The 12360-nt window shown below is 41.7% G+C and overlaps 1 protein-coding gene across 2 annotated transcripts; it reads left to right on the forward strand.

Annotated features, from left to right (window-relative positions):
• Window positions 1–2855: 2855 nt before the first annotated feature.
• PITHD1 (PITH domain containing 1) lies at window positions 2856–11550 on the forward strand. 2 transcript variants are annotated; one of them, XM_088140289.1, is made up of 6 exons: window positions 2865–3162; window positions 4479–4522; window positions 5194–5271; window positions 7270–7374; window positions 9153–9261; window positions 10650–11550. In XM_088140289.1, exons 1-6 carry the CDS (start codon window positions 2965–2967, stop codon window positions 10749–10751), a joined length of 636 nt encoding a protein of 211 aa, XP_087996415.1. In that variant the 5' UTR covers window positions 2865–2964; the 3' UTR covers window positions 10752–11550. The 2 variants fall into 2 exon arrangements, with proteins under 2 accessions (XP_087996416.1, XP_087996415.1); XM_088140290.1 differs by lacking the exon at window positions 10650–11550 and having other exon boundaries at window positions 2856–3162; window positions 7270–7406.
• The last annotated feature ends 810 nt before the right edge of the window (window positions 11551–12360 follow it).

The following is a 12360-nucleotide window of genomic DNA, read 5'->3' on the forward strand; positions in this document are numbered from 1 at the left end:
ACAGTGAAAAGGGTGGGCAATATGTATATGCAATATAGATGAATTGGGGAGAGAAATGGGAAATGTATTACTTTGGTTATGAAGTACTGTATGTACTTGGCTATCCAAAGAGATGCCTAGGTCAGTTCTGGACCTTTTGGCTGAAGAACTGGGGTGGTCAAAAAACTTATGGAAAGCACATAATTAGTTCCATATTCTTTTCTATGTATTTTGGTTCCTATTGGTGTGGGCACCTTGGTTTTGTTCCTTGTCTTGTATCCAGAGAAAGTACTGGAGGTGGCTTTAATTCAGTATTGCTAGTTCCGGATACTCTCCTAGATTTAAGATTTGGTGTTTGCTCAAAGAATATTGTATAGTTCCCCCTTCCAGCTCTTTAAATGTAGATGGTTTTTTGGTTCATCATGCATTCATGTGCATTGTGCAAAAGGTCTGTCTGGAGAGAGTTATTTATCTTGAAGGAGACAGTCTCCCAATCGTGGCAATACGTATGTGGAAAAGTCGAGCCTTTGCTGTCTGGTTCTTCCACAAAGTGCTGGGCTTTATAATTACAGTATATCTGGAAGACGTTATGTTGAGGAAGTGTGGGATAATCCAACATTTTTTTGGAGTTCACTTTAAATCCTTTTTAGTCTACTGTTTCAGCTCTGACTCAGAGAAAGAGCTAAAAACTAGTATTCAAATTCATCAGCCCCTTCTGTGATCACATTCTATGGCTGTTTACACTGTTCAGGGGAGGCCAAGGACTGTTATTTGTTGCTTGCATTCCAAATTTTGGGGTGGCTAGAACAAACATTAATATTGATTTATTTTAAAGGTAAATTAATTGTATTTCATACTTGTAACTTCAGTATGGTTAAATATATGTGGAATAATAAAACCCTTTGCAATGAACTCTGAAGGATATACTCTAGGTTTTGAGGGATAAACTGCAAGTAGTTTATCTCTGCATCTGGGGATTTAAAAAAAAAAAAAGATAATTGGGGATCCACAATTAAACTCCAAAATCTATGAAAGAAGACGTGCCTTAACTAACTCAGTTGCAGTGGAAATAATAGCAATGCACTGTATTGTTTTAAAATGGGTTATTTGGATAAAACTTTTCCCAGACTGTAATAGCATGACTCTTCCAAAGATTAAGCCGGTCATTCCCAAAGATATTAAAGTAATTACTTTTGAAAACCCAGAGTTCAATCTGTATTCCACTCTAGTGTTAGTAGAGCACATTTACCCATGGTTTACACAACCCAGTTTTCTAGGTTCAAGCAAGGGATTGATTTGCACTACATGCTAGGTTAAAATGTGGTAGATAATGTGTTGAGTGAATGGATTCTGGAGCCAGTGATAGAAAACTTTGCTAGATCATGAGATATATAAATCTGTGTGTGTGTGTGTGTGTGTGTATTACATACGCTGTAAACCACCTAGAGTCCTGCTGAATTGAGGTAGTGTATGCACTCCATAAGTAACAGTGTCGCTCTCCTGATAGTTTGTGTGGGATGAGGACGAGAGAGGCAGTTCTATTCCTATTCAGCTATGGGGCTCAGTGGGGGATTGTGGCTGGACCTCATCTCTGATTCACCCATTGTGAGAGTAAATTGGAGTACTAAGCAGTCTGTTGTGAGGACCAGGTTACTTGAGGCACTGCCTTCCCCCAAGACCATCTGCCCACCCCACATGCTCCCACAGAGAGGTCATGCTGCAGGTCCTTTCTTTTTTGTCATTTTATGGGACTTGGGAGGTGTGTCTTTTCTGTGGTTGCCCCTGATATACAACAGGCCCCAGACAACTCCTTCCCTTTAGGAAAGCCCTTAAGACCTGGCTCTCCCCCCCTCCCCACATTAGGGGTCAGTTGAGTGGGAGTCCCCCCTTTGAGGTTTCTTTTGTTCCGTGTTGTCATTTTACATTTTAGCTTTTGTATTTCTGTATTGGCTGTTCGTATTATCATCATCATCATCGAAAGGCAGGACATCAACACCAGTAAGTTTACTCTGACCCAAATAACAGTGTCGCCTTCCCAATCAGCAACTTTCCAGCCAGCACAGGATAAAAAATGAAGGCTCTAAGGCCGCTGGCTTCACACGTTCCACTGTCCCTGGTTGGAGTGACCCAGTCTGCTGAACAGGGCTGGTGGCAAATCTATGGGCTGCATTGGCACAATATGCTCAACTTGGTCGGCTTTAATTTTCCTTTCTTTGGCTCAGCAGGCGGTGGGAACCCAGCCCGCGACATTAGTTTCTAGGTCAATGGATTGTGCAAGCCCATGAAACGATCCATTCAACTGCCTGAGTAAGTGTGCTTGTGAACATTCCCCTGTGGTTTGGTCTCAGCATGCTATGTGAAATAGTCTTTGAGGTTACAAAAACCACAAATTATGGCTTAGCTGTTGGGCAAACCAAGTCCTTACAGCTTAGTGTAATGCTTCTTAAGCTGCTTGCTCTCAGGACCCTTCCCACTTTTAAAAATTACAGAGGACCCCCAAAAGAGTCTTTGTGTGGGTTACGTTAGTCAATATTTACTGCATTATAAATTAAAATTGACCCATGCGCTCCCGCTCATGATGGCTTGATGGGATTTTAATATTGAATTATTTTTCAACATAGGGCAGCAATTAATTTTGATTTCGAGGGCCCCAGGACTGGCTTAGTGGGCTATACGCGCCCAACCATGGGGTCCATAAACTAGTTTGGGGCTTAGTCCCCCACGCGAGCCCATTCCAGCCGGGCTTCCTTGAGCAGAACGCGGCTTGCGTGGCATGAGGTTTTATTTCGTGAGTCTTCACGTGTTCGGCAAGCGAAGGCAAAGCAGCCACCCGGTTGCCTGGGGAGCGAGAGGGCACGGCCCCTCGTCACGTGACGGGAATGCCCCGGAAAAACGGCACTGCGCCTGCGCTCCCCCACTGTTGTTGACGAGCGTGCGTGTTGCCGGCGGCTGCTGCTGCAGGAAGGGGTCCCCTCGCGCCAGGCCATGTCTCACGGGCACAGTCACGGCGGGGGCAGCTGTTGCCATGGCGACGACCACGAAGAGCCTCCCGAGCGGCGCGGCCAGGCCTGGGGCCTTTACCTGCGCATCGACCGCGAGCGCCTGGAGTGCCTCAACGAGCGGAGGGAAGGCAGCGGGGCGCTCGTGTTCCGCGCCTGGGAAGAGCGCGGGGACCGGCAGAAGGTCGGGCTCTCTCCCGGGGGTGGGGTGTGTAGGCCGTGGGGGTGGGCAGGCGGGCTGTGTCCATTCACACGGGCCCCCTTCACACCGCGCCCGTAACCCCGGGTTGCTAACCGCAATGGCTGGAGTTGCATAGCAGGCTGGGCGAGGTAGGGGTGAACGCAGCCACTGAATGGATGTTAGGCTAGATCAGGGTTTCTGAACCTTGGCAACTTTAAGATGGGTAGCCTTCGACTCCCAGAATTCTGGGAATAGAAGGCCACCTATCTTAAAGGAATTCTGGGAATTGAAGCCCACCCATCTGGAAGTGGCCAAGGTTGAAAAGCCCTGGTCTGTACACATGAATTACGTTAATTCAGATTAACTTCAGGTCCTGAGTAGAACCAGGGGAAGGTGCAGCTCTGGAGATGATTCTGACTCACTGCCGAAGAAGTCATGGATCTGGGTGTGCCCCCAGTGCTGTTGAGAGTGATCTGTGAAGCCAGCCATTAGGGCTTGATTGGGAAGCTACAGTTAAAGCAAACTCTGGCTGAGCATGACATTGGAACTAGCCTGTTACCGATGAGAGGTATATATTGTGCTACTCTGTCAATAAAACAAGCAGATTCAACAGATTCCCCCTCCCTCCCAAAAAAGCTTCTGAAATATGGATGGTGAAGCAGAAAGACAGGGAGGAGGGGTATAGAAATGCAGAGTAGAGTTAGCTTTTTTAATTTTTTGTGCAAATTTTAAAGCACAAATGACATGGCATGTTTGGATATCGCCCACCTGACATTGAGCTGGTGGGGAGACATTTGCCAAGGGTTATTTATGTTTTTAATGACAGGATTCATATGTGGAATGAAGTACTAGGGTATGTTAGAATACATTATGTGAATGCAGCTATTGTGGTTTGTAGTATAATGGTTGCATTTGGAAAAGCATGAGCACGTACTAGCTAGGTGCACATAATCGCAGCATATTCAACAAACTACGTCCAAAGAAACCATGGCTGAATACAGTCTATGAAGCAAGCTAATAATGTGGTTTTGTGGGCCATGCAAAAAGAAAAAAGTGGAGTGTCCCAACTTTTGTGCACCTTCTGACTGGAACATATACATGACTCTATTTTGATATTATTTTGCATAGTTCCAGTATTTCCTGTGTATCACTGGTGTTTAAGCACTTGTTCTGAAAACCTTAAGTCAAAAGTGCCATGTGAGGTCCTCAAGCAATCATTTTGAACATACTGTTTTTTGTGGAACAATTGTAGCTTGCAGTATATATTTCGGATTGAACGTAAAACTCTTACATTAAATCCTATTTTATTTTTTTCCTAGTTTGTAGAAAGTGATGATGATGAAGAGCTCTTATTTAATATTCCGTAAGTACCCATTTTTAGGGATCTATGATCTGCAGACTTTAAAAAGAATATCTAGGTGTTGCTGGCATTTTATTTTCTTTTGAAGCCTTTATGACACTGTTTTGGAGGTGGACTGATAGTAATTAAATATAGACAGAGCCAGTGGTGTAATGGTTAAGGTGTTGTCCTAGAAACCAGGAGGCTATGAGTTCTAGGCCTCCCTTAGGCATGAAAGCTGGCTGGGTGACTTTGGGCCGGTCCCTTTCTTTCAGCCCAACCCACCTACAGGGTTGTTGTTGTGGGGAAAAGAGGAAGCAGGAGTATTAGGTATGTTTGCCACCTTGAGTTATATATTTAAAAAAAGGTGGGATAAAAAATTAATAATAATGGACTATTTTGGAAGATGATTCACTTATTTTAACTAGATTCAGCCAAGATTGGTTACTAAGACAATTTATGGTGAAAAGTTCACAATGTTCGGGTTGTGTGAAGGGTGTGTGGTTGTTTGTTCCAGTCTCAACTGTTGATGTTATAGTTTAGTTCCAGGCCCTTCTGTTAAATTAAAGGGACTCCAGTGACAGGCGTGGGTAATAAAAATAACAAGATTCCTTTCAACTTGAACTCCCTAGGTGCAATCATCTGACACAAAAAATAAATGAAGGACCAATGGCATTCATTTTTTTTTTTTGCAGATTTACAGGCAATGTGAAATTAAAAGGAATAATTGTGATGGGAGAAAATGACAATACACACCCCTCAGAAATGAGACTGTAAGTTGGAGCAGTGGGCAGATCATAAGTGACCTGATGTTGTAGAAGCTGCTAATCAAGATGATAGGGTTTTTTTTTTTTATTGCAATAAATATATGAATGGCTTTAGCCTTAATTTTCACTTTAATAATCTGTATTAGTAATAACTTCTGGGCTGACTTGCTGTAAATAATGAAATGTCTTTTTGTTAATTGATGTTCCACACTGAAATCCTGCAAGAAAAAAATTGGCTAGCTTAATGAAATGCAGGATCCAACATGCACACAGAGATGTCATGCTTTTTGGCCTCCTTGAAGTTTCCAGATCTTCTGGCTATAGTGATCCAGTTGCCAGAATCTGTCTAGTCAGGATTCCGTTTCTGTGCTTTGTTTCCCCACATCCTTTCTGTCACTCACAAATTATGGCCTCTTTAGCAAGATTCTCTGTGATCCAGTTCTACTTTTTATTGAATTCCTACTTTTCCTTGGCTGTTTTTGTGGTACTTGTGTTTCCTTGAGTTTCTTTCTTTCATGCCATAGTAAATAAAAGACTGGGAAAATAATTTCTGGGATTATGGTAATGATTCTTCTCTCTTGATCTCAAGGAGTTCTAATAGATCTATCTCAATTTACCAACTTTTGCTTGAAACAGTAGACGTCTTTAAATGGCTAGAACCTTTAAAGTCCTGAGAGCCGAACAGCTACTAAAAGAACCTGTTTGGAGTGTGCTTGTAATAATCACTGCTTTTTAAAATTCTAATTTCTTTCAACATTGTAAGTTTAGATACATGTGCTGAAATAACTGCTGTTTTAGAACTATAGTATGATGTTGTTGATTGGCTTTGCTCAACAACCAAATTGCTATTTGTCATTTCCTATTCTTAGCAGGTGGCTTATTTATATATTTATTGTGAAACTTTATATGCCTCAGTACTTCCAAGGACTCAGCGTGATTTAATAAAAAATTAAAACTATCAATAAGAAAACATCAGCTCCAAAAACAAAGCATTATAGTAGCACCCAGGTCCACCACCTGTGCCAAAGAATCTTTGGAAAAATCTTTTGTACTTGTCTTACAAAAAGTGAGTAAGGTGGGGGGTTCCCTGTACCTCGGGGCCAAGATACCCCATAACATTGGGGTTGCAGCTAGAAGGTATGCCTCTGGGGCCCCATTCCTTTCTCCTCATAAGGGGGTGCGGACCCTTGGTGCTTCCCACTGATACGAGCGCACAAGATGGGCTGAATCTGGCAGGAGAGATGGTCCTATAAGTTCACCTGTGCTGAGGCTTGTAGGACTTCATAGGTTGAAACTGGTATCTTGAATTGAGCCTGGAAGCTTATTGGCAACCAGTGCAGCTCGTGACAGAGCCTTTGTCAGGCCCAGCCCAAGAACAACGGTGAAACAGTCCAGTTGAGTTCAGTTCCTTTATTTGCTTACACCATATAGACAGAATCTCGCCAGACTAAATCTATACTACTCCCACTTAGTGGATATACGCTGGGAGATTCTAGGGAGTGGCTATCCTGAACCTCTTATGCTTCCCACGCTCCCCCTGTGGACTGTGTTGTCTTTTGTCTCCTTTTGCTTCCTACATTTCATCACATCCTTGCACTTTGTCATTAATTTCAGATACTATTCTGGTATCTCTGGATGATTGAGGATGCAGGATTTAAAAAAAGCATGGAAATTTGTAGAGCAGGGCTATGACTGAAAATGTCAATTATAAAATTCATAACTATTAATATGTCGCTGTTGACTTATACACTTCGTTACTTATAGGCCTGTAGATTGTCATTCTATTGTCCTTTTATTATTGTCTGAGGGAATAGTCTTTTTGTGTAGTGTTCTAAACAACTGAAACTGAACTTTTTCAATATTGCTTTTCTGATTTTCACTTTTGCGTTGTTCTAAGAACCAGTTTGAGCTATTCCCCCAGTTTCCGATCCAAATTACTACAGTGGTTAGCTGATGAAAACAACGTGTAAGCATTTGTACAAGCTGACCCTTGCCTTTTTCTAGATTCAAGAATATTCCTCATATGTCCTTTGATGATACTGCCAGAGAACCAGATCAGATCTTCAGCCTGAATCATGACATTTCAGGAGAACTGGAATATTCTACAAAGTATGTCATGGTTTATTCAATCTTTATTAAAGGTGTGTAGTATTTGAGCCACAAGTTCGAGAACATGGCCTCTAATAGTTGAGGGTACCAAGATGGAGAAAGAGTTTTTCCCCCTAGTGTTTTTTTGTGGAGGATATAAAGGTCTATAGAGGAAACCATGGCAGTAAAAACTGCAGCTCTGCTTCAGGTGTGGGAGGGAATCAGAAGAGAAGAACAAATATTGCTAAACTGTTTCATAATCTGTGTATTTTAAAATGTTACTTCTTTCTGAAATTAGTTAGCTGCCATATGACAGCTTTTCTGCAATCTCACTCCCTCCAGTAGTGTTGGAACCAAATTCCGATCCCAGCATGCTTGCCTATGGCAACTGGCTGCCCTCTAGCAACAGCTCTCAGGGATAACAAACAGGAATGGCACAGCTAAAAATAAAAATGACTTTATTGCTTGGTGAACAAATTGTATGGTGAAGTGCTGCCATTACAGCTGGGAAAAAAAAAGGTAAGGCCCTCATGGAATGGAAGATTGAGGAACTGTGTGTAGTTAGGGGAATTTGAAGCCTTAGACTTGAAGGAAATCTGCATTGGAGTGAGTAAGCTAGCCCCAGGCTGACCTGAATCCTTTATTATGTCCCCTCCCCTCCTCTCAAGCTTTTTCCCCCCAGAAGATGGGGAAAGTAGCAGAATTCATTACATTTATTTTATTACATATGCTTACGTGCCACCTAGTCCTCCTGATTTGGGGCAGGTTACCAGAACAAGATCGATAGTTGTCAAATCAGGATTTCAGAAAGAGCTATCAGAAATAAATGAAATGAAAGTTGCAATAAAAAGGTCTGAAAAATATTAGGGTCATTGTTCAGGTCCCCAAAATTGGTTAGTAGTGCAGAAGCTGCATAATGTGAGAGATCATGGTGTGAATTGCTGTTAAAGGGGAACATCTGAGAGAAGAACCCTTAGAAATGCATATTTAGATCAGTGTATCCTGGGACTTTAGCAGCCCTGGGAACAAGGACTCATGTGTCCCAGTCTTTCTGCTGAGACAGCCCAAACCCCTCCAATGATTATTGCAATGCAGAGTGCTGAGTTGCTTTTTCCTTCAGCCTGTCTTAGCTTCTGAGAATGCATCTTGGCTTTAGGCAGGTAGAAACACTGGTTCTGCTGAGTTATAGTGAAAAGTGAGAATTCTTACCAGCATTGCTTACCCTGAAAGGGAACAGTGTGATTGGGGAAAGTGTGTGTGTGTGTATACACACACACACACGTCCATGTGTGTATATATGCATGTCTGGCACATACTGCTCCTGCTTGGTTCCTTTTGCTATTGGGAGGTACTAAATGATGATGGAAACTTCTGTCTTCTGTCTTTCTAATCAACCTGTCCTGTGCTCTCAGGTGCTTTGCACCTGAACTAGCATCCTTGGCTTGTTCTTTCCTTAACATGCCAGAACTGTAGGCTAGAAGCTTTTAACTATGTTTTTTAAAGAATGGAGCAAAACAGGAAACTTGGTTTAGACATGAAGTCGAACAAAGATGCACACAGACGCTTTCTGGTTTGTTTAGTTGATGCTGCTGGCAAGAAGAGCCAAAAGAGGGCAATCTAGGAAGGTACATCAGTGTGCTTACTTGCTCCAGTTGAATGCTGCAGTATGTTTATTGCAGAGCTATACATTTACATCGGAAAAAACTTGGCTTTGATTTGCTTTAGTTTTAGAAGTCAAAACTTATAAAAATGTCTTGTATGTTACAATTTTAAATGCAGACTTTTTTTTCCTTTCCCAGAATTGCTCGCTTCTCAAATGTTTATCATCTCTCCATCCACTTCTCCAAGAACTTTGGCGCTGAGATGACAAAAATCTTTTACATAGGCCTAAGGGGAGAATGGACAGAAGTAAGTGTGGGGATGGAGATGACAGATGAAAAGGGGGCGTACCCCCAGATAAAGAAAGGCTGAGTATGCTGCCTTGCACACCTGAATGGAAGGCAGCATATAAATCTTCTCAATAAGTAGATTCAGGGTACATAAGCTTTTGGGATTGAGGATGTACCTCAAACTGCATGCTTATTAACAGTTACATTCATGAACAAGAGTCTCTGAGAGTCTGGCATAATGCTCATACTTAAGAGGATGTAACTCTTGTTTTATAATGTCTTCCCAGACTAGCCTTGCTCATCCTGGCATCTTTTAGTTTCCTTGGGACTGCAGTTCCCTTAAAGTTTGTGCTGGGTGGGAATTCTGGGAGATGTGTCAACAAATCTGGACCCTGCCAGCTAACTCTGTATTCCACCCTTAAACTTCCTGGTTCTACTTGAGTTGATGGTGAGGAGAAGGAAACATCTACAGAAGTTATTAGTGTCCCCCCTCCCAAGTTTTTGTCTGCCTGAATCACTATTAGTCAGATACAGCACATCATAAAAGACCTGTTCTCTTCATTAAATAAGCTTTCCTGCCACATCACCAGTTGGTTATTACTATGCCTCAAGAGGTAACTGAATTAGTGTTATTTTAAGCCAAAATATGCCCTTCCAACTGCCATTTTCATGCACCTACCAATGGAATGGCATGAAGGAGCCCCAAGGTTTCCTGTTTTTAGATAAACCAGGGTTTATTTTGCTATGTTATGCTGTTGAGCCAGGAGCTAAGGCAAAGAGCTTGAAGCAATTGTCCAAGTCTTGTCTTTTTTCCTGCCTTGTCTCTTTTGCTGTTTTCTAGCACAGTGCCTTTCAAGCTAAGCAACCATTGGCTGGTGTTGACTAGAATTCTGCCATGTTGAATAAATGTGTGAAAACATTTCAGTCAAAACATACCCACCAAGAAAGGTCCCATTCCGGCCTTGGAATGGCTGTCTTCATTGAAAGTGTTCCAAGATCAGAATGACTTGTTCTGACTCACCAGAAGTGTTCTGTTCTTGAAAGGGGTTTTCCTGCTGGGAAAACCAAGGTCAGTATATCCCATTTAGGGGCAGAAGACTTCCAGTAAGTTCGAAATGTGATCTTTTGAGATTGAGATATACTGATTTCGGGATCTTTTGCACACCCCTGATTTTAATCTTGTGCAGACAGCATCTTGTGTGAAGCAATGATGGTGGGCAGATAGAAAGGAGGCAAGTTGCAAATTCCTCAAAAGAAGCACAGGTTATTCAGAATGGTTGCATTATAATGAATTGCATGCAGTATTTAGAATAGGTCTCAATGGAGAGGGAAAATCAAATGACTGCTCTGGCTGTCCAAGATTTACAAAGAGACCCCTTAAGAAATGTTCAAATTGTTTCTCTGCAGCCTCATCGACACGAAGTGACAATCTGTAACTATGAAGCAGCCGCAAACCCAGCTGATCACAAACTTGATCAGATCACACCACAGACACACTTCATTTCCTAACTGCAAAGGCTCGTGCAACAACAGAACGCTGGGTAGACTTGGAAAGATGTTGACTGGTTGAAGCTAAAATGAGTGATGTGGCTGTTACTCCTTTTGGGTAGGACGTATGCACGTGGTTTGGAAGAGCAGAGTATCAAATACTTGGCAAATAGGTACAAAATTACACTGTTGCTAAGATCAATTGTGAAAGTTGATCTTAAAATCATTAGCCCTTCCTGGACTTCACCATGATTGTATTAATAATATCTGCTTGGGCCAGAATGTTTCTAAGACGGTGAATTTTTTGTTTAGTTGCTGCTACTGTTTTTGCTGGCATACGCAAGGGGTTGATACTATGGGATGGTCGCACAACAGTCCCTAGGACTTTCTTCCGGCTTTTGAATCTAGTTTGGATATGGAGATAAAATGTTCCTGGTGGGCTCTTAGCTAATTTCCAATTAATGTGATTTCTCCAACATAATAATGACTGGGCTGTGCACCAAAGCGCTACAGGCATTGCCATAAGCATAATTGAGTAGATATCTTGCTAATACATAACAATACCAGTTGTATGTTCAAACCTAGAAAATATAAAGACCTAGGAATTTTTCTTGCTTAAGATGCAACTTTCTATCTGATGTGAGCTAACTTTTTTTTGTAATAAATATGGCAAAGAATTCCTTGATTACAACTTTTTTTTTTAAAAGACTCTGAGCTGAACTCTGTCTTAATGTTGAGACATATCATTATTCAAAATAAATGTGATAAAGTAAAAGTGATGTAAAAAATAAAATTATTGTGGAATGCTTTCAAGATTAGGGACATTTTGGTTCATAATCTCACATTTTGTTCATTAAAAAAAATCAGATTTGCCTGTCAGCAGCTATCCTTGTAAGACCAAGCCCTAAACTATTAATTTAGGTAAGTCCATTCATGTACATTGCTTAACTATAATGTGGTTTGTTTGGTTTCTGCCTATCATGTATGAATCTAGTTCATTATTGTGTAACAAATTAGCTAAACCATCGCTTAGCAGTGTGTCAACTCAGTTATTAGGATTTCTGAGTGTAGGTTGCTGCCTTATTTCTTGTGTTACAGAGTGGTAACGCTTTATGATCTCCAACAGCTAATTTCAAAAGTTTCCAAAATATTAAATATCTCTTCGTATTTTTAAAAGAAATACTTGCTGCAGGCTTCTTAGGCTAACCTGGGAAGTGGTTTAAGGATAAGTAGACTTACTGCTTTCATTGTAAAGAAAGAGGAAAATGCTTCCATGAAATTTAGCTAAGAGAGGTGGATGTTTCCTGCTACACTCTTCTCTTTGAGTTGTCCATATAGAGCAGGGTTTTTCAACCTCGGCAACTTTAAGATGGGTGGACTTCAACTCCCAGAAATCCTCAGCCAGTTTCAAGTTGCCAAGGTTGAAAAAAACTGATGCAGAGCTTCAGAATCTTAAAAGTCTGAACCCGGCCTGCCAACGCCGTCAGTTATTAGATAAATGCCACTGGGGATTGCAAGACAGGACATCCTGTCCTCCTCGCAGTGCATCAGTTATGTGGATGTTATGATTAAGTCTGACAAACAGCCCCCGGCGCTCCTCGCTGGATCGCAAAAATAACAATCAGTCACG

Source organism: Python bivittatus, unplaced genomic scaffold (genome assembly GCF_059951505.1).
Source record: "Python bivittatus isolate LINGU-HERP-01145 unplaced genomic scaffold, Pbiv_v1 ctg000260_np1212, whole genome shotgun sequence".
NCBI lineage: Eukaryota > Metazoa > Chordata > Lepidosauria > Squamata > Pythonidae > Python > Python bivittatus.

Bases quoted from the DNA above. Each gene is read 5' to 3' on its own strand.
- PITHD1 (XM_088140289.1), top strand. From the start codon at position 2,965: ATGTCTCACGGGCACAGTCACGGCGGGGGCAGCTGTTGCCATGGCGAC. The intron at 3,163-4,478 runs GTCGGGCTCTCT...TTTTTTTCCTAG, and splicing joins AGCGCGGGGACCGGCAGAAG to TTTGTAGAAAGTGATGATGA. The intron at 5,272-7,269 runs GTAAGTTGGAGC...GCCTTTTTCTAG, and splicing joins CACCCCTCAGAAATGAGACT to ATTCAAGAATATTCCTCATA.